This window comes from Argopecten irradians, chromosome 3, assembly GCF_041381155.1.
Source record: "Argopecten irradians isolate NY chromosome 3, Ai_NY, whole genome shotgun sequence".
In the NCBI taxonomy this organism is placed as follows: domain Eukaryota; kingdom Metazoa; phylum Mollusca; class Bivalvia; order Pectinida; family Pectinidae; genus Argopecten; species Argopecten irradians.
This window is the reverse complement of record NC_091136.1, coordinates 11,123,150-11,150,263: the sequence shown is the minus strand read 5'-3', so window position 1 is coordinate 11,150,263 and position 27,114 is coordinate 11,123,150. Positions and strand designations below refer to the sequence as shown.

At 35.0% G+C, this 27,114-nt stretch overlaps 1 protein-coding gene across 1 annotated transcript in view; it reads right to left on the bottom strand.

Moving 5' to 3' along the window:
* Positions 1-25,679, bottom strand: part of LOC138319467 (neural cell adhesion molecule 2-like) — an 80,744-nt gene extending 55,065 nt beyond the window's left edge. The window contains exon 1 of the mRNA XM_069262623.1: positions 25,288-25,679. Within this exon, the coding sequence (XP_069118724.1) occupies positions 25,288-25,345 (58 nt within the window). The 5' untranslated portion in view covers positions 25,346-25,679. The remainder of the gene's footprint in view (positions 1-25,287) is intronic.
* Positions 25,680-27,114: the final 1,435 nt, after the last annotated feature.

The window sequence follows — 27,114 nt, the reverse complement described above, 5'->3', positions numbered from 1 at the left end:
AAGCTTGTTTCCTTCAAGACTGAACAAAATCTCAGTCTATATTCACTTTCCTCATTTTCGCTGTCAGTGTTTGTTGTAAAGGGATCCCCAATCTCATCAGCACCCCCCCAAACACTGCTTGAACTTTAATTCCATGCATATGCAATCAATTAAAACAGCAAGCTAGAAGAAAGGTGTTGAATCAGTGTAATCATAACTCATACACCGGCAAGCCTTTGAAAGGTCAGACATTAACCTTTGACATTCAAATTTAGATTAACGTTAGGTAATCCAAGTTATATCGTCAGCTTTTGGAGTTTTTATTTGTTTTAGAGTGAATATGACTTCATTTCAAAAACCGCAAACCAATTAATGCATGATTTAAAAAAATTCTGATCTGATATTTTCACAATTTACCCATGTTTTTTTATATGTTATATTAATATCTTCTAGATCCCTTATGTGAAGATCAATATATTGCCAAATCTAAGTAGAAGTCGAGACAACATGCCCATTGACTACAGAATGGATTTTATAACATCAATATAATCAGAAGAAATGTCACTCCCACTATCAACACTAAAGAAGTCAAGCTTAGCCTTTAACAAACTGATTAGGTTTACTAGAGTTATACGTTACTATGGATATATTGGCTGTTATGGATGTCTATACCGCCAGCATCATGGTATAGATGATGTAATATGGTTCTGGGTGCTGTAGCTATATACATAGTTATACTGGTCGCCAATCAATATTACTCTGAATATGGCTTTTTATACAGACTGGAAGTGGAACTGACAGTGTATAGATTCAATACTGACTATAGTTAAAAGTGTAAAACATCATCATGCATATCTGTCTAAATCTGAACAGGACGTGTTAGGAAGGGATGGGATGTGTTAGGAAGGGAAGAGATGGGACAGGACGATGAAACCTTTACTTCCCCATGGCATCCTTTCTAGGGAGTAGCATATAATTATTATCTATATACATATTGGTACAGATACAGACTTCAAATGGACCTTCATTTTAATCTGATATTTCCAGGGATTTTTATTCATCAATTACTGAGTAACCTAGCTAGTATAAAAATAAGTGAATTTAATTTGGCAATTAAATTCCTAATCATATATATCATCAATTTTAAAAGAGCTTATATTTAATTATCAGCCCATAAGGAAATTCAGGGAAAACTGAAAATAACATCCATAGATTTCCATTGATTTCAATACAATTATAGACTAATCAAATAAGTGACTTAATTGTTCAGATTTAACTTTTATCTATCATCAAAGACTCAGGGTATGGTATAAGTGGCATATGACCATCGACCTATACAACTATACAATAAATTATTGCAGTGGAATCAATAGGAAAAATTCCAGATCTCTGCACAACAATATCATATGACAGTTGTAGCCTAATATATTCATTAAATTGGCATCAAAATTTTTTTTTAATTTCCCAAGGGAGATTGACAAATGCCAGCTATGCAGCTGAAAAATTATGGATTTGAAATTCTCTTTTTTTTTTATAATATCATAAATTGAATGAAAGAAATCACATCTCCTTGTTGAGTCAGAATTCCTCATTTTAAACAGTAAAGAATTGTTTTATATGACAGGCAGTCAATGCTAGAAGGTTAAAGGTTAAATGCCTTATACATGGCTCCATCTCCATCTTCTATATAACTTTGATCGGACTCCCCAGACTGATGTAAATTATTCTATTGTATACTTGGATAAATGCATATGTACCTGGTAGCTATAGTTGAGGAATAGTTTAATGAACTATTTTGGAATCAGCCCAGGATCAAGTCTATGTCCTTACAGAATACAGTTAGATATTTTCCATGTGATTAACTTAAGAGCAGAGTATAGAAGAACTACTTGAATGGTAAGAATGTTACAGTACAAGGGTTTGTATCGCTACAATTGTCACCGCCTCAACACCTCCAAATGGACCAGATGTTGCCCCTGGTGTTGGCAGATCCACTGACTGATAAGGGCGCCCTCTCATCCCTGATTGTCAACACCAGAATTCATTACAGGCCACACCGCCACTTACAAGGTGCTTTTAACCCTTGACCCCTATTAACCTCCCATTCAGCCGTTTCATTGCCTGCCAGCTGCCGAACCACTAGGATCCATAGTTACACAAACACTGGATTTATTCTGTTGGCAAAACCACTTGGACAAAATACAGCAATTCAATTGTAAATAAACCATAACTGATTACAATATCTTTCTAGTAACATAATTATTAAAATTGATCTCCGAATCCGAGCAGCTGGTCCTTTTTCTGACAGATTTAAACGGGGATCAATACCTTTTTCCTTTGATATACCATTTCCACCCTTCAATAAACAGCACAGATACTATATTGTATATATGCAGTGCTTGCAATTGACAACTATATAACATTGTTACCTTACATATGTAACATCATACGCCATTCTCTATGGGGTAAGTGGTATATATATGAATCATGCAGTTCCTGTGAAACATCAATGACATATTGATGGAATGACACAGTCATTTTCATTAACACATTATGGATCAGCTCCACCAGTGACTACGTATACTAATAACATTAATATATTTTTTATATCAGCTGTAATATAGGTACAAGCTTCCAACACTACAAACTTTTGTATCTTTTACAGGAACAAATTCAGCAGACAGAAGAAATCCAGAATCAGCTGACATGCCAGAATTTTATCAAGCCTCCCATTGTATTCGACTCTCACTCCATAGATAATAAAGTCCTGATGGACATGAAACAGATGGTTCTTAAGGACAGCAACAACCAACATACAACTACTGCTATAAAGTCAAAATATTTAAACTTGAAAAGGAAAATTGTGTAAAGTATTTGTAAAGCTTATATTCGTGTAAACAATGAAGAGATATACCATCTCATTCTTCTGAAACATCTGGTTCTATTTTAAGTTAAGATTTATTGCTTTATAAGTAAAGGTACAAGAAACCCTGATATATGCATGTTAATATTTAAACTTGAAGAGGAAAATTGCGTAAAGTATTTGTAAAGCTTATATTCGTGTAAACAATGAAGAGATATACCATCTCATTCTTCTGAAACATCTGGTTCTATTTTAAGTTAAGATTTATTGCTTTATAAGTAAAGGTACAAGAAACCCTGATATATGCATGTTAATATTTAAACTTGAAGAGGAAAATTGCGTAAAGTTTTTTAAATTAAGATTTATTGCTTTATAGGTAAAGGTACAAGAAACCCAGCTGATATATGCATGTTAAAATGCATCAAACTGATGATGCATTTGTGACCCAACGAATGTGGTCTTATTGAACAGGTGCATGGTCCTAATATACAGTGGATGTTGCTAATAGCAATGTAAGTTTTCCAGCAGTAAATTGTTCCATTGGTGTTTTTTTTATTATAGGATTGTAAAAGCATATAATACACAGATGTATAGAGACACAGAGAGGGCATGTTTTATGCTATTGGTCATAGCAATCAATTAAATGCTGACTAACACAAGAACAAAAGAAAAATACCATTTGTCTAAATCTAATTAATTAACAGCATCTATTACCCTAATTAATAACCTAATGAGTAGCCAATTATAATCCTCGGCGATCTATTTATCCTGAAATTAGAGTAATACCATTTTATTCTATCAGTCCATTTTGTGAAAATTAAGATTGTATCAGACAAAAACTGAAAGTTAATTTTACACACAGATGGCTATACAGCTATGCTGTGCATGCAGGGCTCCTAAAGCATACAATTAATGATGGGCAGTACTGCATGGTGATCCCTACTGTCACAGATTTTACCACCAAACACCAGCAGCAGATTTTCTGGATACTATAATTTCAAACAAAGCTGCGCATGCATGGTTGAGAAGCTCAAGAGACTCACCAGGCTCTGATATATCGAAACAAAAGCCTAGTTTTAAGTCAAAACTGTAACCTATGTGAAAAATTTTGACTACAGTTTGTGTTTTGACTACAGTTTGTTTTTGACGCAAGTTTGTTTCGAGAAACCAAAACCAGAATGGAACCACATACAATATGTTTAACAGTTGTTAATACCACTGGTAAAATTTACTGGAATGTTGATTGATAATTCAATCTGATTCTATTTCCTTTAATACACGTGATATTCGTATTGGTATATTGACAACTTTATAGTGTTATCTTACAGAACTATTCAAGAAATTTTAAGTACATGTGAGGGTTTTTCTACATGCTATAAATATAGATCGAACAAATCACATCTGTATATGCCATATATTGAATTTCCCTGGCAGGTACAGTGCAACACTTACTTTTCTGTGTGTCGATCTATATATAGCTTTAAATTTCTCACGCCTCTTACCTGTCTTACATTGTGATATAGTAGTAGGTGATATTGGTGCCAGCGAGGTCACAGTCTGACTTGTAAATAACAAGGAGGGGATATATCCAGGTGTTCAAGGATCAACCTCACTGAGCTTTTTACCATCAAGTTGATATAAAAAACAAACATGTACTTCTATCCATATTTTCATATTGTATAGTTAATTATTCTTTTATAGTTTTTATTTTGTTTTATCATATTGTTAAATATAAAAAAAAATTGCTGTTTGTTAATTGCTGCATTTCTCTAATATAACTAAATATCTCATTGTGAATAATATTTATATTTCTGACAGTTTTTGTGTTATAATGGTCCTGTATACTAATTATTATATATACAGTAATGTATAATTACCTGCTAACCATGATAAGATCAAAGGGTCAGGAGTCAACCTAATTGTTAAAAGTGGATGGAGAGACCTGATCAGTGATCAATAATACATTAGAGGACTAGGAAAGGTAAATTCTCTCATCATCACACTAAATAGATACACCAGTAAACATTTACCTGGACAACTACCTGGGGTGTTAGTACCTGTGTTTAACGAGGTCAATTACCATACCTGTCAGCCAGGTGTATAATGGAGATATTAAGGCACAGCCTGTCAATCATCTGTGTATCATACTGATGATTCTCACCTGTATATACCTGAGTGTTTACCTGTATATATAATTAGTTCACCCTCATCATCACCTATTTGTTATTTAGAATGTTTGTTATAATGACCTAACCAGATCACTGACTATAACTATCAACACCTGGCCTCTCCATCCAACTTCTTCAGTCCCCTAAATGTCAGATTGTTTATTAACAATTAAAATTCCACATAATGACATCAGAGTAGGATCCAGGTGACTACTTTGGCTGAGGCAGTGACAGTTACAGACTGATGAAACAGTTGTGTGGGTATATATATTAGGTGTTTACCTGGTACCACTCCTTACAGGTGAAAATTGACCTCAAATATTATTATTACCTGTACAGGTGTTGAATTCCTTTAATCACAACAGATGGCTACCCAGGTCATTAACACCTGTAACTGACTGACCAGCACTGACCACCATCCCTGGTCTGTGGGTCAATTGCCAGCCCATCACAGATCTAGACTGATGAGACTTTATGCAGGTATAGAACATGCTTTAGATATATATAACATGTATAATATAGACTCAAAAAATTACAAATGAATATTGTTTGATGAAACTGATCACTTTAATAACTAGCTTAATTAATTTCCTCAAAGCAGTATTGGTAATATAATTTGACCCTATATAAAAGCTCTTTGTAAATCAACAATCTGACGAATATTGATTCAATATAGGCAATGCTTTCTGGTTATGGTCAAGTTTGACCTATCAGGGACTTTATAGGCATTTATTCCATGAAGTTTATAGTTGCTTTAGTCTTTATTTATATGCATCCCTCTAACTCATCTGAAGAATTTAATGTACCACACTACTGTTTGTGTTCTATGTTGAGTTGAGCATGGCTTGGCATGACCCAAACACATAACTTGCCTTTACCAGCTTGTATCATATTGTAGCTGTAAAGATGAAAGTTTTACTTAACAGGCAAGACAGAGAGTCCAAACATAATAAACAATTTGCAACCCAAGAATTAAAACAGAACACCTGCTTTATTCTGTGGCACTCCACCGTCTGGTAGCTGTTAGAACATAACCCAAGGTTATTCTGTCTATGCAGTAAAAACTGTGTAGTCCTGCCCAAATCAATAGCTGTATATGAAAGGATCCATATGATGTCAAGAATCAACTTTAGAAATTTTGTCAGAAATTTTAAAGAATATGTACTCTACACCAAAGAAAGCTTTATCTTGAATTCTCTAATCTATCATGATGCCCCCCCCCCCCCAGCAATGTTTATTGTTAGCATAATTCTGGATTTCCACAAAGCTAAAACTATATATATAGAATATAGATGATCTATACAGTGTTACACAAAGTCAGTGCAGTATTTCCTGAGTAAAGCAGTTACAATCTTGCCATATCTTTACTCCCCAATACAACCATAAATAAGCGGTACTACCAACCCCTTCAAACTTGTTTTTCCATCTAATCTTAGACCTGTTCCACAATTTCTATAGAGTCAGAATGTAAAAAAGAAAAAAAAAGAAAAAATGCTTTCCATTATTTCCGTGTTTTCATGCAGATGAAAGATTCCAATATACGGAACTAAATGGGTTTGCTGAACTCTTCATGTCGTTATCAGTCGGAATACCATTCCAACAATTCCAGCTACCCACCCTATCACAGAAAAACACACTACAGAAAACAGTTTGAAGGCAACCTGGACTTGTGCTGTAATTCTATTTTCAGATAAAACATATAATGAACATATTTTTGTCAATTGTGTATTCACATGGCGTTCCACTGATTCAGTGATTACATCAACCAGCTTCCTGAACAGATAAAAAGTTTCCTGTTTTGTAAAAACACAAAACCTAATGTTCCATCTGTACATTTGTTAAGACCATATAGCAAGCATGCATTATAGCCATACTGCACTGCCAGTTTTAATCATTCCCCTAACTTAAATGCTTGTAATGTGTATCATGAGCATGACCCAGTAAGACTCGAGATTCCTGAACCTGACAGCTAGATTCTATTTTTTATACGATTCCAGCATGTTACATTAACAATTTCGGTAACCTCCTCGTTCACATTTGAAACCACTACTATATAACCCACATCTGTCTAATGCGGGAGTCATGAGGTCGGAACTGAAGCCAGAGATACTACAGACAAACAATGGATCAGATTACACAAAACAGATCCCTTTGTTATCCCAAAACACAAGGATCAGCCTTTGTCTACAACCAAACACTTCTCTAGCGCTCCTCACATCATCTCTATACAACCGACTTTTGTTCTTTATTATATAATTAATTAGTGAACAACTATTCCAAAACACAAAGTTAGTACTGGTTCAAGAGGCTGATATATGTATAAGCTGGGTTAATAATGAAAGGTCAAGATCAACAACTGTAATAATAATATTGGCAATGATGATGAGAGAATGATAATCCACACACCACAGAAAAGTGATCAAATTAAAGTCAAGAATGTCCATAAAAGAAAAGTGACCACAGTGAATCAAAGGATATTCAAAACAAAGAATGGTGATCAATATGTCAATTGCAAGCTAGGTCAAGGATATCCATTGTCAATGGCTCCTGCCATAAGATCTTGATCAAAAAGTTGAAGGGATAATATAACAGAATAATTTAAATTCCAATTTGTACAGGGATTTAAGTTATTAAGTACTATACACTATGCCTCGAGATTCTGCAGTCAACACAATAGTACAGCTCAGTACATACCAACATGGTGGTGCGTAATTGTCATAAGTTACCTGTACTATAGTTTGAAAATTATACTTCTAATTTTGTCTTGAAATTCTAACAGTGAGATTAATAAAAGAAGCCCATGTGTTAACTGATAGAGGCAGCTGGGGCCACTAGAAGTGTGCATTTCATTAGCCTATAGTAATTGATAAATACAGAGAAATTTTAATCTTCCGATAACTGATGATATTGTACTACATCGCTTATTAGTTGTTTCATCTCGAAACACATTCTATAAATTGAGGCAGGTGTTTACAATGGATTCTGAATGAGCTCCATCTGTTTTCATGTTTTTATTACAACTGTGGGTTTGATCCAGACACGTAAACTAATTAGCCACAAATATACAGCAGATCTTACATCAGAGTGGGGAAACCCTTCACATATCCTCCACACACACATATAGTCTGTATAGGAACAATTTATAAGTATATAAATCTGTTTTTCTTCAAGTGCTTTTGGATTTTCTTGAAAACAAATAACATACTGATTAAAGCTTATAATATATATTATAAATATCTTAGCTTTTGTGAAAACTTTATTTGCATTGTTTCCCTACTTAAAAAGCAAACAATAACACAATAATAAAAATATTATCTTTAATATCACTGTTACCATACATTAAATCTAGAGGTTTATACACATCTATTCCATACCACTATAAAGGAGGTATTATAACAACATAACTCAAACGCATTCAATGTCATAAATGGATTAATAAACATGATTGAAATTCAAACAAATTAATGAAAAAATTCTTATATAAATACATCTCCAGGAAGAAGGAACATCAGTCACAAAATATTGGAGTGATGTGAGAGAATTAAGGTCTAAATATCATTTACCGGTACAACCTTATTTGTTTCCCAATTTCTGTCCCAAAGCCAGATGAAGATTATAAACATTCTTTATCTTTGATTTTAAGTGGAACCAACTGTTGGAACTATACAGCATCTCAAAATATATAATGGTCTAATAGTGCATTACCATGGCAACCAATTATCATCACACCCCTCACCATAGCAACAAAAACAAACTATTGAAGGTTGGGGATTTGAAAAAACACGGAACATTCTGTTTTTAATCAAACGTCACTAGTGGCTGTATACTGGGTGATGTAGAGGATAATTATCTGCTGATAAAAGAGATTTGATGTCCACAGGATCATCAAGCTAAGTTACCTCCCCTTGAAACTTCTTCCCAAATTAAATAAACTTTTTACTCCATTCAAACATCTCGAGATTTCATGACCTTTTCATCAAATATTTACTTACTCAGCTGTGGTTTCTTTTAATCAACATAAACTTAAAGAAGACAAGAATAAAGAGAAGGGTTGTATAAATTGTTTCCTGACTTGAGCAAGTCTACACTACATAAAACCAGACACATTATCCAAAGCCAGGTCTGTTTAGCCTTTTCTGTAAGTGGCTTCAACAAATCAGACTATATGTTTACTGGTACTTTCAACAACACTAAAAGAGAATAAACAAAACCCCTAACACATCAACACAACTGAACTCATCCGAACCTGCTTCAGATTGTTGATACCGGTAATCTAAGAAGAACTTTTCTAGAAGTTTCTGTGTTAATTCATATAGATATCTATGTATGTGAACAGTGGCACCTGGGATATAACGTAAGAGATCGGTCACAGATTTGTTTTAGTTTTATTTTTTCTATATATATATATATAATTGATTCAAACTTTGATATGATGGAGATATAAAAATCCGGATCCTCATTATCTTTTTATATCCAATCCTCTTTATCTTGTTATATCTAAGCTGCTGTTTACTCCAATGCATATTGCCTTGAACAGCTATCTTCATGTAAAACTTAACATATTAAGAGTTATAACAAGACCTTTATAGTCAAGCATGTTTTTAAACTAGTGTAGTGACTGATGTTTATTATATTATCACGATCTTCGACTTCAATACAAGAACTGATTCTTTTATGCTAATATCATAAATGTATACACAAAGTACCCCTCTAGCATCACATCCGGAATATTTTGATAAACATTTAAAAATTATCAATAACCAAAACAAAACCAGATTGTCAAAGTTAAAATTGAATTAACCCATATTTGTTTTACATGTATCCATCTGCAGTCAAATATTCTGTTCCGTATACAAAAATTAGCGTCAGATAAAATTTATTTTTGGTAATCACAATAGGACATAGCTATAGTGAAGTTTATCATTTCATAGATAGCAAACATCACTAAATTTCCCAGCATGCTATATAACACACACAGTACTACCCGTCTGTTTACAGACCTTTTTATGTATTACGTAGTCCCATTTGTATCTAATTTTGTGTCTTATCTAAATGATTTTTCTGTGTCATACCGTGATATTCATGTATCACAGATACACATTTCACTCTGTATGTCATATCTGAAATTAAACTAGAAATCAGCTATAAAACATGCAGTTATTCCTGACGATAGTTCTTTCTCACGATTTGCTGCAGCTCATTTCAGAGATTGCCGATTCCCACACAATAGATCACTTGTTATGATCCTGTACCTTACAACATTGAAGATAAATAGGCTGCATGTTATATTGGGCTTTGATTTACAGTTGAGTTGTAAACACTTTACAGATCTCTACAACATGTATTCTCTATCTTATCGTTTTGGTTCTCATCATCATGTAACAATAAATCTGCCAGCCAGGTTTTAGACAGAACATCATATAAACTATATATTACATTGAAAATGACTCTAAGTGCCAACAGCTACCCAATTTCTCCAGATACTTGTAGCTTTGTCATCTAGCTACAATGCCTTTTTAAAAAACTAGCACATATCCTTAAATGATCCTGGATGTAAAAGGAGTCATAAAACAAACTAGGGGCTGGGTGGTTATACATGTATAGATGTCCTACAAGTCTTTGTTTCCACCCCTGGGTCAAGAGTTTGAATCCCATGTGAGGCAGTTGCCAGATACTGACCGCCAGTCAGTAGTTTTTCTACAGGTACTCTGGCTTTCCTCCACCATCTTAACCTGGCACATCCTTAAAATGACCCTAGCTGTTCACAATCTACAAAACAAACTGCCTGTTAGTATTGCATGTAAATGTATGGTAAACCCTTCTCCTATGCTGTCTGCAACATTTTGTGACATATATGTTTAAGTTCCAATTACTCTACTATCATATACATGTAATTATCCAAAATTTCTGAATGCTAAATTTGGCATTTTCAGCGGCAGTGACAAAAAGTTCATTCTCAGATCAATGACCGAAAAACTATGACCTTTGTGTTTTTTGTTCAATCTGAACATTCCAGATGGGTTGTACTAGAGACTAGATGGAGTTAATGTAAATTACTAACATATACCAGCCATCATTGACCTAAATTGAAACCATATACACTACAATGTCAAACTTTACTAATACCTAGGAATAGAGACACATGTTTTCACTTATTTACATAAATTGTTCCCAAAATTAAAAATGTTAAAAATATATCAAGGCCATATTAACGGTCACTTTTAAAGGTGAACAAATTGTATATCACATCAATATGCTTTTAAAAATCTTCACCATCAGGTCATATTGGTCAAGCATTTTTTTCAAAGTTTGTCTTTACTAAAATATAGTTCAGGTACAAGCATTCATGAAATGAAAGGTCAGTATGCCTACAGCTAATATTGGTGGTCAATGACCTTTAACTCCTGTCATAATCAGTGTCCTCATGCTGTCAACCTCTGCCCACTGACAATGCTTTAATTACAATAAGTATAAAATATGTTTTGCTGTATAATTACTACACTCTTTACATTTAGCAAGAATAACTTTTTTGAAACTTTCTTTTTTTCCCATTATATCCAAACAAAAATAATATCCCTGTGGCCTGTACATGTGAAGACATTTGAATTATACAGAACAATTGCCCATTTGCCAATTTAAAAGCCAAATAAACTATGGTAGCCAAGCAATTCTAATTTTTCTATCTAGCACAAAGAACTGGAATTTATTAAAAAAAAACACAAAAAAAACCTCTGACTCCTCCCTCATTTCTCAAAATGCTCCCAGACATGAATTAAGTTTATAGTCAAGTTTTATCTTTATTTTATCTAAAATTTCACTTGATCAGCAAAACACAGCTACTGGATATTTTTTTGTTTTAGTAAATAAAACCTCATTTGTAAGGATACACATGCAAGTCATTCAGAATTTTCATTTCCATTCAGACACGTTTTTTTAAATTCAGACAAGTCGCCTAAAATTCAGACAAATGTAATCTAAAATTCAGATAAATGTCATCTAAAATTCAGAGTTGTCGCTGAAGATATTGGCTCCCTGCCAGCAGTCACCGTCGATTAGGTACTGGCCCCCTGCCAGGGTCGGTCACGGCTGAGCGCACGGCTTACCTGTGTTTCAGCTAGCCAGAACTGGCCAAGTGCCAGGTCCCAGCATGAGCTACCGGTTACCGAGACATCAATCTGTCATGGTAGTATGTCAGGTGAATGGAGTGAAGCTTGTTAAATTAATCTCAAATTAAATCATTCTGAAACAGATATGTTGTCTTGCTATTGTTTTTTTTCCATTACAATTGCAAAATTCCAGTGTGACCTACCGGTTGCAGGGTATAAGTAATGGTACTGTATTTAATCAGGTAAGAGAAGTGAAGTTTTTGTAACTTAATCTGAATAAAATTCATTCCGAAAACTGAAGCATTGTCTTGTTGTTTGTAAATAAATAAAACTGCCAAATCCCAGTGTGAACTACCGATATCCGGGGCATAAATCATTGAAATATATCAAGTAAAAGGAGTGAAGTTTTTATAAAAGGATCTGAATAAATTCATTCCGTAATTAAACAGAAGTATTGTCTTGTTGCTGTTTGTAACTAAATAAAACTGTCAAATCCCAGCGTGAACTACCGATTGCCGGAGTATAATTAATGGTAGTATATCAGGTAAGAGAAGTGAAGTTTTTGTGAAAGGATCTGAATAAAATTCATTCCGTATTTAAACAGAAGTATTGTCTTGTTGTTGTTGTTTTTAACTAAATAAAACTGCCAAATCCCAGCGAGAACTACCGATTGTCGTGGTATAAGAAAACTGGTAAAGTATATCAAGAACTGGAAAAGGATCTGAATAAAAATTCTTTCCGGAATTAAACAGAAGTATTGTGTTGTTGTTTGTAAATAAGTAAAACTACTAAATCCCATCGTGAACTACCGATTGCCGGGGACTAAACAAAACTGTCAAATCCCAACGTGAACTTTATTAAAAAAAAACACAAAAAAAAACTACCTCTGACTCCTCCCTCATTTCTCAAAATGCTCCCAGACATGAATTAAGTTTATAGTCAAGTTTTATCTTTATTTTATCTAAAATTTCACTTGATCAGCAAAACACAGCTACTGGATATTTTTTGTTTTAGTAAATAAAACCTCATTTGTAAGGATACACATGCAAGTCATTCAGAATTTCCTATTCATTCACAAAACTTGATCTGTAGCCAAACAATGCAAAATAAAAGGGTTTTAAACTCAGCATGCTTGCTACTTGAAAGATTTGCTTTTTACAATGCACATGTCAATGAATGATTAAGTGGCTTAGATTTATATGTCGGAGGTGGAGAAAAGACAGATTGAAAGCCAGAGTATCAGAGGAAAACTACCAAACTCATTGTGATCTGCCGTTTCAAACATACAACTTTGAAGTGGAGGACTATTATTATACCGTGGCGGAATGTCAGGACATTCTTTTTTAAACTCCGCCCAATGACATATCTCTTTCAGCAATAATGCTTATATTTACATTATCAACTAATTTTGGGTCTTCGCATCAATACTGTTTAAGCTAGACCAGGAAAACCCTTTATCAACGACGATTTAATCCACAAGATGGAAGTCATTTTGACGGTGATCAGATGACGTCACCATGTCTACATTTGTGACATCATAATGGTTACGTTTTGGGTGTCAGTTATACCGTCATATTTTTCACTTTGCCTCCGTTAGTTTATATAGTAGAAGTGACAAGTAAATGTAAATATATTGGAATGATACTACGAGTGCATGTATAATTATACAGTATAAATCTCCCAACAGGACCTCATGTACAGATGGGTATTATGACACATTGCAAGCTTACACAACGTTAACTCCCTTTGGCATAAACCCATCTATAAATGATCTATTTTACGAATAGATGTACCACACAAGTTAATGTTGGCCCCAATGCCTGAATCAAAATCTGCTTGTCAAACATCCTAGACCTTCTGGCAGCCCTAACATGATTACATGTAGGAATTCCTACCGAAGGGAGATGGATTCATAAACCATATAGCCATGAGAAGACAATATGTCGTGGGGACCTGTGAAGAAGACAAAGACTGTATGAGAGTGATGTGTGGTTCTTCCACACAAACCTATTCTAAGGACCCCACAAAGAAGTAAACAGGCAGTAAGCAGTACTGACTGTCGTCACTAGCAATTATACTCAAGACAATGGCAAACTTTCACAAAAAATACCCACTGTATGTTCTCAAGGCAATAAATTCCAGCAAAGCAGTGTGTGTATAAATGACCTTGGAATGGCTGCCAAGGATTCATTTTGGTAACTAGCTGGTGTGTTTTAGGTACAGCATTACCATCATTATACATCAGAATTATAGACACTAGTCCAACATAAACACTTCATTCTCTCATCAACACACAGCATGGCTAACATCCCATAATACTGGGATTCACACACCCTCCACCCACTAAACGAAACAAACCCTACATTATTGTCTAGTAATTTTAATTACAAACTCAAAGAGAGCTATGGCTATTCCCTGTAAACTAGTCAATGGGTAGACATAAAAGACAACATTATTATTAAATAATGAAATATGAACGCTAATAGTTGTAACACCCATCTCCCACAACAGGAATATCCTGGCCCTATTTCTGAGACCCGTTAAAACTATCAAAAAGCTTCTGTATTTGTTTGACCTCACAAAACTAATTAAATATCTTTGAATACATTTATTAAGAAACCTTTCATATTTCAAGAGAGAAAAAAAAATCTATTGAGCATACAACTCACTCTGAATATCATAAAGAAATTATAATATTTTCCAAATTAATGGCTATACAAAAATTATTTTCCAAATCAAAGATATTAAAACTTACAAGAAATGTTGCTTCGTTTTTAAATATTTTTAAAAGAAACATAATAAATCTGAGTCAAGAGGAAAAGAACCTGGTTGATTTCATATTAAAATTCAAATATTTTCGAAATGTTACTGAGCAAAATTAATCATATTCTGATTAATCTCATATCAAATCAAACATCATCTGAATGTTAATAGACATCAGAAATAAGCCTACATTATTTACAGTTTTAATGATATTTCTAAAATTCCGCCAATTAAAAATTATTGCTGTCATATTATCCATCACCAATATCGAAATTAATTATAACATAACTCTTTCATCTTGAATGTTTTCTAGTGTGGTCCCTGCTGTCGAGATAATGAGATTTGCACGTATTAGTCATAACTATCAATTAAAAAAACACTAATTACAAAATAACAATGTTGCCATGCAAATCAAAATATGTTTGGAGGTCAAGCTTGCAGCACACATTGATTGTAGTGTAGCGTGTGTCTACGGCGTTGGAGCCCGTTGTCGCCACGCTTTGCGTGGAACGTGCCAATGCCACAAAGACCCTGCAGACGTTACCACTGTAATAATGATTTGCCAATGCACACTCGACAATGCAGCAATTTCGAAAAAATGTCTGCAGAGAGGAAACAACAACAGTGAAATCAATCCCTGATTAATTTCACCTTTCATTTCCCATCTCTCTTGGCCCAGGAGTAATTATGTCAAATATAGCAGCATTCAGACTCACTCCAGCATATCTGTGGCTGTAGCTCCATGATCAGAGGCTGTACACATGTACAAGTGCCACACACAGTCCTATGCATGATGTTGTGCAATGTTTCCATAGGCACAAAATAAAGCTCCGGACATGTTGGGTGTTTTCAATGTTTCCATAGACACAAAGCTCCGGACATGTTGGGTGTTTTCAATGTTTCCATAGGTACAAAGCTCCGGACATGTTGGGTGGTTTTCAATGTTTCCATAGGTACAAAGCTCCGGACATGTTGGGTGTTTTCAATGTTTCCATAGGTACAAAGCTACGGACATGTTGGGTGGTTTTCAATGTTTCCATAAGGCACAAAGCTCCAGACATGTTGGGTGTTTTCAATGTTTCCATAGGTACAAAGCTCCGGACATGTTGGGTGTTTTCAATGTTTCCATAGGTACAAAGCTCCGGACATGTTGGGTGTTTTCAATGTTTCCATAGGTACAAAGCTTCGGATATATTGGGTGGTTTTCAATGTTTCCATAAGGCACAAAGCTCCGGACATGTTGGGTGTTTTCAATGTTTCCATAGGTACAAAGCTCCGGACATGTTGGGTGTTTTCAATGTTTCCATAAGGCACAAATAAAAGCTCCGGACATGTTGGGTGTTTTCAATGTTTCCATAGGTACAAAGCTTCGGATATATTGGGTGGTTTTCAATGTTTCCATAAGGCACAAAGCTCCGGACATGTTGGGTGTTTTCAATGTTTCCATAGGTACAAAGCTCCGGACATGTTGGGTGTTTTCAATGTTTCCATAAGGCACAAATAAAAGCTCCGGACATGTTGGGTGGTTTTCAATGTTTCCATAGGTACAAAGCTCTGGACATGTTGGGTGTTTTCAATGTTTCCATAGGTACAAAGCTCCGGACATGTTGGGTGTTTTCAATGTTTCCATAAGGCACAAATAAAAGCTCCGGACATGTTGGGTGGTTTTCAATGTTTCCATAGGCACAAAGCTCTGGACATGTTGGGTGTTTTCAATGTTTCCATAGGTACAAAGCTCCGGACATGTTGGGTGTTTTCAATGTTTCCATAAGGCACAAATAAAAGCTCCGGACATGTTGGGTGTTTTCAATGTTTCCATAAGGCACAAATAAAAGCTCCGGACATGTTGGGTGATTTTCAATGTTTCCATAAGGCACAAATAAAAGCTCCGGACATGTTGGGTGTTTTCAATGTTTCCATAAGGCACAAATAAAAGCTCCGGACATGTTGGGTGTTTTCAATGTTTCCATAAGGCACAAATAAAAGCTCCGGACATGTTGGGTGATTTTCAATGTTTCCATAAGGCACAAATAAAAGCTCCGGACATGTTGGGTGATTTTCAATGTTTCCATAGGCACAAATAAAAGCTCCGGACATGTTGGGTGATTTTCAACGTTTCCATAGGCACAAATAAAAGCTCCGGACATGTTGGGTGTTTTTCAATGTTTCCATAGGCACAAATAAACGCTCCAGACATGTTGGGTGTTTTCAATGTTTCCATAAGGCACAAATAAAAGCTCCGGACATGTTGGGTGTTTTCAATGTTTCCATAAGGCACAAATAAAAGCTCCGGACATGTTGGGTGTTTTCAATGTTTCCATAAGGCACAAATAAAAGCTCCGGACATGTTGGGTGTTTTCAATGTTTCCATAGGTACAAATAAAAGCTCCGGACATATAGGTTTACTATAATCATTCAGTTCCGATTAATCTTGTTTTTCAACAGGTCTATAGTTACATAATTTTAAACCATTTTAACCACAGATCAGTGTTTTGTCTCTCAATCAATACTCCAACTTACCCAGCTCCAAAACATGACAAATCCTTAAATGACCTCAATGTTAATTTATTTTAAACTTTTCTCTCAGTTCTGCTGGCTTTAGGATACCCAATTCAAGACTATGATAGAAGATTATATTAGTTTTGCTCAAACAGTCTAAATGTGGGATATTTTCAAGGATTTCAGACAAACGACCCCTTTATCATACAAGACCCTCATTCATTAACCTACCATACAATTCATGGTTTTTAAAGGACTAAACACTTATCACTATTTTCTCTAGCTATTGCCTGCTGTCAGCTGATAGTAATTTTAATAACAATTTTATCCTGGATTAATTCGACTTTAGCAAAATATCATCTGGCAACATGCGTCCATTGGCTTTGACTGTCTTTCTGCTCCAGTCCCCGGATTAATTAAGAGTTTTATGTCAACATGGAAATGTATAGCAGACAAGAGACAGCAACTTCAGGCCATCAGATAAAATATATCACCAGACACATGAAGCTAAACCTGACATCAAACAGAGACAATTGTGGATGACATCATAAACATTGTTGTCAATGGCGATAGAGTGAATCAGAAATCCAGTGTAACAATCAATTTATATAAAACCTTGATAGTCAGAAACTGTGACTGTGTTTCTGCTATTAGATTTTATAATTAGAGCTGAGCCTTTCTGTAACAGACAAGGTTAAATGTTCTTTATCATCATGATTCCAACAGTAAACCAGGGTCGTATACATGTACAGTGTCAGAGAGATGCCAGCAGAAAGGATAGGACAGAAACATACAGGGTCATATCACAATTACAACCCGGACTATCTGTTACACTATTCAAAACATTACAAATAGCTGAATAAAATAACCACTATGTTGCACCATAGAATAGATAACATGCATTCAGAGTATGAATATTCATACCAAATGTTACCCTAGTTTGATATAGTGATATTGAACCTAACGGGGCTACACTGTATAGATCTGAATGTCACATTGCAAGTTATCTTTTTTAGAATCAAAGATCACAACTGAAAATGCCATCCATTTAAGGATAAAAGATGTCAAAATGTGATGTCAAAAGCCTATATCTGAATCAGAAATATGGATCCATGTCTGTCATGGTTTCCAAGCGTTTACCATATCGATCAGAATCCCAGTCTCTTATCAGCACCTGGCTTTGGGATGCATCATCATCACCACAGGAGATAGACTTCATGAATATGCATGACCCTGAATCAATAAATGGAGATTGACACATACATCGACATGCATCCTAGTTAGAAATTTTATGCAGTACTGGACATGCTTTTTAAGATTTGTCAGTTATAGCTAGTATAACAATGTTTGGCTTTTTACACCAATTTTGGGGAAGAGGCATTAGGCGTATTGATCTGCCAGCCTTCAGCAATCACTTATCCAATAGGGACCGACCATGGGGATCATCCAGAAAATATGTGATCTCGCAATTGTATATCCATGTTTTATATTTGTTTTCTTTATGTTTATGTGGACATTTTGTGACCATCCTGATATATAGTTGGATATCTCCTCGAAAATTGGCAAAATTTGTTTTCCATTCTGATGGAATAATTGGAATTGCTCCTTGCCCATATTGTATCGATCAAACAGTTATTACAAATACGTTCATGTAGGAATTTACCAACAAAATACTTGTGAGTCCAATTAACTTCTATGAAAAATTCAGCAGTTGAAATAATATATTCATGTATTCTGGATGTACTTTGGAAGTTGACTGGTTTATAGACATAGTAAAATGATGAACAAAACACAGTCCAGTCTTGTATATACACAACAAGGTGACAACTTGACTTTAGAATTGCTCTACAATTGCTCCTCAACCCTAACATTTCTAGTTAGTTCCTTTAATTATCACCTGACTGTGACCTGACGAGGCAATCTTTGAATTGGTGATTAACAAACAAGGTATACAGTATCTCATTTTCATTTTTGTTTTTGTTGACATTTTGGAAAAAAAAATCAGTCAATCAATTAAAGTAATCGTTTAAAAGACAAATCCAAAATCTAATATCTTCTGTGACAGCTTGACTTGTGCACACTAGTACTTCAATCGGTTACAAAAGAGAGACTAGATCTGCAAACAACTAACCAATATTTTATATAACTATTAGAGTACAATTTAACACGAGCATACAAGACATTTTAACAAAATGAAACAACAGAAAATAACTTGGACTTAAGCTCATCTTTAAAACACTTTGTACAATCATCTAATGTGACATTTTCAAGCCCAATTCTCTCTAGATCCAGGGAACCCTGATTTTTGGTGTGTTTATATATATAGACCAACTTCACAGCAACAATCCTAAGCACAATTATATATCCTTGAACCCCTGACATTTCTAACCAGAGTTACTTTCACTTCAATAATTAACGAAGATTCAGTTTGCATGTAATTGGTTTCTAAGAAAAAATATCACTTTTTTAAGCTTCCAAACACATTTGGTGTATACGCGTAGTTATAATGTAAATATAGGTAGAGAGAGAGAGAGAGAATCAGAGGTGCCATATACATGTATACACTATCAGGATTGTCCTGTGTAAACTTAAAATAGAAATTGATATCAAAGAGACATTTCCAAGATTCAATATATTCTCTCTTGACATATGTCTTAAACTGTCTTACAAAAGGGCAAACTATCACATTCAAACAGAGGTACATCACTCTTTCTTTTACTGACTCCTTAAAGATTTGTGACTTAACGGAAATCAACTGTTAAATTTACTCCTAGCTAGTCTATTGGTTGTTTGCTTTGCAATTAAAATGATCATGATCTATATATATATATGATATTGATGTTTGTGTACTACGATATTTCAACTTCACACAAAACCAACAATATACTCAGAACTCTGTACAAACCCGGAGTAGATTGGTGTTGGATAACTCAGATATTCTATCTATATGCCAATCTGTACAAACCCTGAGTAGCATAGGTTGGTGTTGGATAACTCAGATATTCTATCTATATGCCAATCTGTACAAACCCTGAGTAGGTTGGTGTTGGATAACTCAGATATTCTATCTATATGCCAATCTGTACAAACCCTGAGTAGGTTGGTGTTGGATAACTCAGATATTCTATCTATATGCCAATCTGTACAACCCGAGTAGGTTGGTGTTGGATAACTCAGATATTCTATCTATATGCCAATCTGTACAAACCCGGAGTAGGTTGGTGTTGGATAACTCAGATATTCTATCTATATGCCAATCTGTACAAACCCCGAGTCGATTGGTGTTGGATAACTCAGATATTCTATCTATATGCCAATCTGTACAAACCCGGAGTAGAGTGGTGTTGGATAACTCAGATATTCTATCTATATGCCAATCTGTACAAACCCGGAGTCGATTGGTGTTGGATAACTCAGATATTCTATCTATATGCCAATCTGTACAAACCCTGAGTCGAGTGGTGTTGGATAACTCAGATATTCTATCTATATGCCAATCTGTACAAACCCTGAGTAGAGTGGTGTTAGATAACTCAGATATTCTATCTATATGCCAATGAGCTGAAAATTAAGTTATATCCTTTAGATACATACTAATAAGGAACACATTAAATTGTATATAATGTTGACTTGCAAGCCATTAACAGGACTCTGACCTTGACCTTTGAATCAGAATCTAATCAAAGTTCTCTTCCACATGTAGATGCCACCAAGAGAATTATGAGAGTTATAGCTACAACAAGCATGTGTGTAGGTATATAGACTGACCAGGGCACAAGTGTTAATAAATCAAATCAGTTCTCCAATTACTGGGCCCTTCAAGGAACATTCTGGGCACTGATGAGAAATTAGGAGATATTCCGAGCTTGGTTAGTTATAACCATGAGTAGAGAGGTACAAAATATTACAGGTCATTATACTAACTAGATGGTCATGATGAAACTACTACAGTTGATACCAAGATAAATGGCCAATAATATCTCCATGTTAATATTTATTCATCAGCTACACAGCAGTTGGAGACACAACATCCTTTTCATTTAAAAAGACAAATGTAGAGACTTGACAGGGTTGATCATCTGTGTTCGAACTGATGAAACCTGTATGTCTGGAGTTCAGGTCTCAGGTTTGAACCCTGATCTGGCCACTACAGTATTGTTTTAAATTTTGATAATAAATTAGTGTACAATGAAAGTAAATTTTCAAAGTTGTTTTTCCGATTAGCAGTTTGGGCAAATTAGTTCGAATATATTTTTATATTTTTGATTTGATACCCAGATATTCTTCTTCACCCCTGCACAAAAGGAATTCTACATATCGTATTTGACCCAATAGGTGACCAGGGTGTTTAAAAAGTCGGAAGAAAATGAAAAGGTGCTTAAAAAGACAAAATTATTGCAATCCTATACAGTTTTGATAGTTTAGGTCTTATGACCAGGCAAATGAAAAGAGGCCTTAAAAAAATTGAATTATAGATAGTGGTGATAATGGACAGGCATGGTGATAGCTATCAGTTTGCTGAAGTAAACATGCAGTTATAAAATTCCATTTACGTGGTAAGAATTTGACAATTTTGTGAATGGAAATAGATAATGGAGTTCTTCGAATTCTAGTATATACCATCTTATGACCAACTATTCCCTGTATTGTAGGATGTACACCCACGATGTATGTACCAAGAGGTAAAATGACCATGGCCAGTCTAAGACAGTCTTAGATGTAGAATGAATGACATCTTGACCAGTTAGATAATGAATTGGTCAGCAATTAAAGAGTGGAAGTGTTTGATGTGTGGTGAGATCAAGGAGATACAGATATATATCTAGCCTGGACAGGGAGACAGAAATCATCAGAATCATCAGTCCAATTTATTCTTGGCACAGTTACCATGTAGCAAGACACAGCAATTTATTCCAAAGTGTCTGAAGTCAACTACAGTTGCATTTTACAATGTGTGCATACATATATCTACATGTTCACTGTCGTCTCTGCCTGTTACACTACACTTCAGGATCCTTTTGAACTCCCAATTGAAAGTCATGGCTCCATACATCAACAAGTGTATATGGAGCCAGGTCATGTATATGTGCATACCATCATCGGTCAAAAGCTTTATTGTTTCTGAAGGGAAGTCTGTAACTCCATTTTTTTTAACTGAGGTAACCCTTACAAATACAGTATTCAACCCAATAAGCATCTATGCCCCTCCTCCTTTTGAGGCCTCAATTTCAATTTCCCAGACAAAAGACCAAAACTATCAAAACTGTATAGGTTTGCAATTTCTTCTAATTAAGCACCTTTCCATCTTTTTTTCTTAATTTTTTTTAAATGCCCTGAGCATTTATTGGGTCGAATATGGTAGCTATATTTGCTGTTAATGAGGTTAGCGCAATGATGAATTGGTGTATTCACCATAATTAATAAGCCTTATTCCATCAACATAATAGCACAAAGTTTAACACAACAAAGCTGGTGTGAGGAGCCTCAAAATAAAACGAAAGCTTAATTAATTATTTTAAGAGTATTTTCAAAACACATTTATTGAAAATTAAGAATCAGAACTAGAACTTGATCACACTAAATAGGGTATTCATAATCCTGTCTGTGAAAGTGTATACAGATCTTTGGTATTGGCAGTTCTTTTCCTGACTACAGAACTCTCCTGAATGGCACCAGTATTTTACACCTAGCTATCTATGCCAAAATAGCATCTTCATCAATTTCTTATTCAAGGAAAGAACTTAGAAGTCAATAACTCTATCTCTGTACAGAAGCAGCGACTGTTATTGACCTACTAGGGCAAGTTTATTAGTCTAAATTCACATCAATTCAATAATGTACAGGGCATGAAAGTCTCCACAAACACCAGAGGTCTTGTTTCTAAAACTGAATAATTATAATCAATGCAAACGTTTAGGAAGGCAATCTGTTGTTAAGTTGTACAAAACAAAATCGCATGGAGTCTGCATTCACTAAAATGTCTCCAACAAAATATCCATGTGGCTATATCTTTGTCCCTATGGACTGTAGAACTCTGACAGGAATTCTTGGCTTTTCCCCCTCATCAGACAGCTGCGCTGGACAATACAACACTGTCCTCTTCAGCCAACTGTAAATCAATACTATCACTGGATGTATCATGACTGCTCTCTTCTTGATGCATGAGCCCATCAAATAACCCCTCCTATCTCCATCATCAAATTTAAAACCAATATCCACAACCACAACATTAATGATTAGGTTCTTGTAGAAAATTCACTGTCCTTTCAATAAACCAAAATGGGAGTTTTGAGATTCCTCAAAAAAACAGTACAATTTTGCATCAATTACTCCCATGTTTCAGTGATTGCGAGGTCATGAAATCCACATCAAAATATGAATCAGTGTGCAATCACCAGAAAGTAAATTATACTTTACCCACATCGTTTTGGTATCTCGAAAATGACACATTATTGACTTGATCCCGTGTGTAAGTATACATACAGTGATCCTCAGAACTTCTGTTCTGTTGAAGAATCCAATACATTGCAGTTGATACTTGGATAAGGCAAAAAAAAAGTTTGTTTAGGGTTACATTGGCAAATAAAATAGGGTTGGTCGCTCAGGAGGATTTTTTTTTTCTTAGTATTTTTTCACTCTAAAATGATGGCCTGTACCGGAGTCTGAGATCGAAATCCCTACTTTTTAATATTTTTTCGTAGAAAAGTGGAAAAAAAATAGGGTCGAGGGTAAAAAATTAGGGTTGGTCGGGTAACCCTAAACAGACATTTTTTTTGGCCTAAGAAAACAGTATATCTTTAATTACTATGAGCGCATTCATCCATGTACGCCATGTTTGTTCATAAGGGTGGGTACTGTTACTACTGTATACGTATGTAATGTTCAAGGAAATATGGATATTTTTTGCATGCTTGCAGATCTGCTATGTGTTTATGTCTAGATTGAACACGGCTCTAAAGCAATATTGTCTCTAGTTATTGTCATAACAAGAGACAATATTTATATTTCCATATGAGTAAAGGTTTCTGTGAAACTATAGGTAACTAGTTAAGTGTAAAAGGAACTACTGGTATATTGTAAAACTTTCAATATTTATATTGCACTGGGAAAACTAATGTCATATCAATGTGTCTGTTTTTACATCAGTAAATTAAACCTTCTAGGAAATGTGCCTTCTCCTTGTTCAGCAGGAGGTTGGAAGGGAGAGGAGAAATGGCTCCATTGATCTTGTATGATCATAGATAAATAATTGACTCTCTTTGAAGCAATCGGAGTTGGTGGGAGCTCCTGTGGCTAACAACACGTCTGACCCAACTGGAAGTGCATCACTGCAATCCACTAGGACCACTTAATTAATTACCCTTCCGTAATTAGGTCCCCCGCCACGGACACGGGCGTTGAATTATCAATACCCCACCAAACATCGGTGTTCAAACGGGAGCCGGTTACGCTTCACTGATTTATACTTATACCCAACCCATCAAATAGTTAAAATTCCATCTACACGTAATCTTATCTCACAAAAGTAAACAAACCGTAAAATGGTGATACCTCCCGACATGTTTTCTGCCAACTAACACACACACTGACGATGGAGATACGAGGACGTACGCCCGTTTAATATATGAATCAGAGAATGAAATGTCAAACTCGCTTGTCACATGGGAATAAGGATGGTGAGGTCTAAGAATCAACCCTATAACATGATTCTAGGCCCTAAAAGTAAACAAATTGTCGATGACAATAATAAACATTCAATATCAAATCCAGAATTAAAGTTCCAGATGCTAACATCACTAAAACGAAAGTGGTAAACTGGATGAAAGCGACCGTTACCACAATTAACATATTTTGACTAACGTGAATCATAATTTATGTAGCGAATCACAGCAAATGATCGGGTACTTACATGAAGCGAAGAGAAGTAAAAATCCCTGTATCAAGAAACGGTGGTTAAAATTGTCCATTTTGACCAGCTGCTGGGTTAGATCCAGTGACTCTGCCGCTAAACGAACGCTTCTCCTTTCTCACTGTCCGATACAAGCTTTCTACGAGTCCGTGGGAATATTGAGCCTTTTCACCACTAGCAAGTGCCCGATCCTTCCGCGCTCAGAAAGAGACCGCACTGCAGCGATGTATTTAGACGCTCGAGTCTACGGCTGTGCGCCAAATGATCGATTTCTTCCAGAGAACTAGTACGTGTCGAATGGAGCAGTACTGGATATTGCCACAGTCGCTGAGCATCACACTAAGACCGGTCCGGCGCCTCAGTTGACTCAATGAGCGAAGCAGTGTTGTTTACAAATTTCGGAAACCATATGGAATAAAATGGGGACAAACTAATACGACGACTCGGGATATGTGTAATTTGGATATATATATTCCGGATTTTTGTTTTCGTTTTTGAACTAGATGTTGGAAATGTTTAAAGAACTTCAAAATATATTGTTCTGCAATAATAATGCTTTACCCGGGAGACTTCTCTAATCTGAACGTAGAAAAGGCAGAATATAAATACCAATTTTCTGACTCCGTGTTTATAATAGATAATTCGTGGTATAGAATCATGAATGCTTTGTTTAAAAGAGTACAATTAAAATATATTTATATCTGGGCTGAAATAAGTCGGGTCGATATCTTACACATTTATTTTCTTTATTCCCTCCAAATAATAATAATAGTAAAATCTTATGCAGTGTAATGTGATTATGGCTTCATTCTGTCTCTTTACTACACAGGAGGAAGCCAATAAAATTGTATGCATCTTAAAGCGATATACATGTATTTAGCCAGTTTGCTCGTACTGTTGAATCACAAACTGTGTCAATGTTCTGTTTGATAACAACAGGAGTTAAACCTATAGATTATTCTTGGATTAACAATTAGAAAATAAACTTATGATTTAATCTATTAGTCACGTATATCGTGCAAGTCGTCTTGTAATTGTCACCCCTTCACTTCTAGGTTTTACTTGAAAACTTTCGCGTAAATAGGTATGTTAATGTAACGTTCCATCTTTTGATAAACGTGAAATGTAGACCACATGTCTATGTCAAAGTCGACTTACAAGAATAATTTTGGTCTTTCCAGCGAAAATGATCAAACGACGTTGTAAATGATCTGCGAAGTTCTTAATGTACACTTACACAACGACTTTTACGGGTTTTATCTAGGTCAACGCCCTTACTAAAACATGTATGGCTGTAAATTTTAATTACAAAATTCTGTTTTATTTAGTTAGTGCCGTGTTGTTTGCTGAAAAAAAGGGAATAAATTGTAACATTTATGTCGATAAGATAAATGTGAGTTTATTCACTGAGCGGCCGGTTGATTAGGTCAAATTATATTTATAACCACTTGCTTCCAAAATATTTGGGTTTGAATTTCCCCTCTCTCATTGTTTAGATTTTATAGAAAATCTTATAGAGAGATGGAAATAGCATTATCAGTCTTACTTTGGAAAAAAAAGATATTTGTGGGGGAATATTGGATTACGATGCCTTAAATTTGGTTGTTTTAAACGACACACAATATGAAAAACAGACGTATCATTAATCAAATGATATTTCAAAGATGGAAAACAGTATACAATTTTTTTTATTCGTGTTTGAACATTTATTTATTTTATTTGGGTGTATAAATTTAAAACCATATTGGTGTACGGATGGAGTACTATTGGAGATGCATAGGTTCGTCCATTATTGAGCTGCCAATATAGTCGTTGAATGTGTATAAG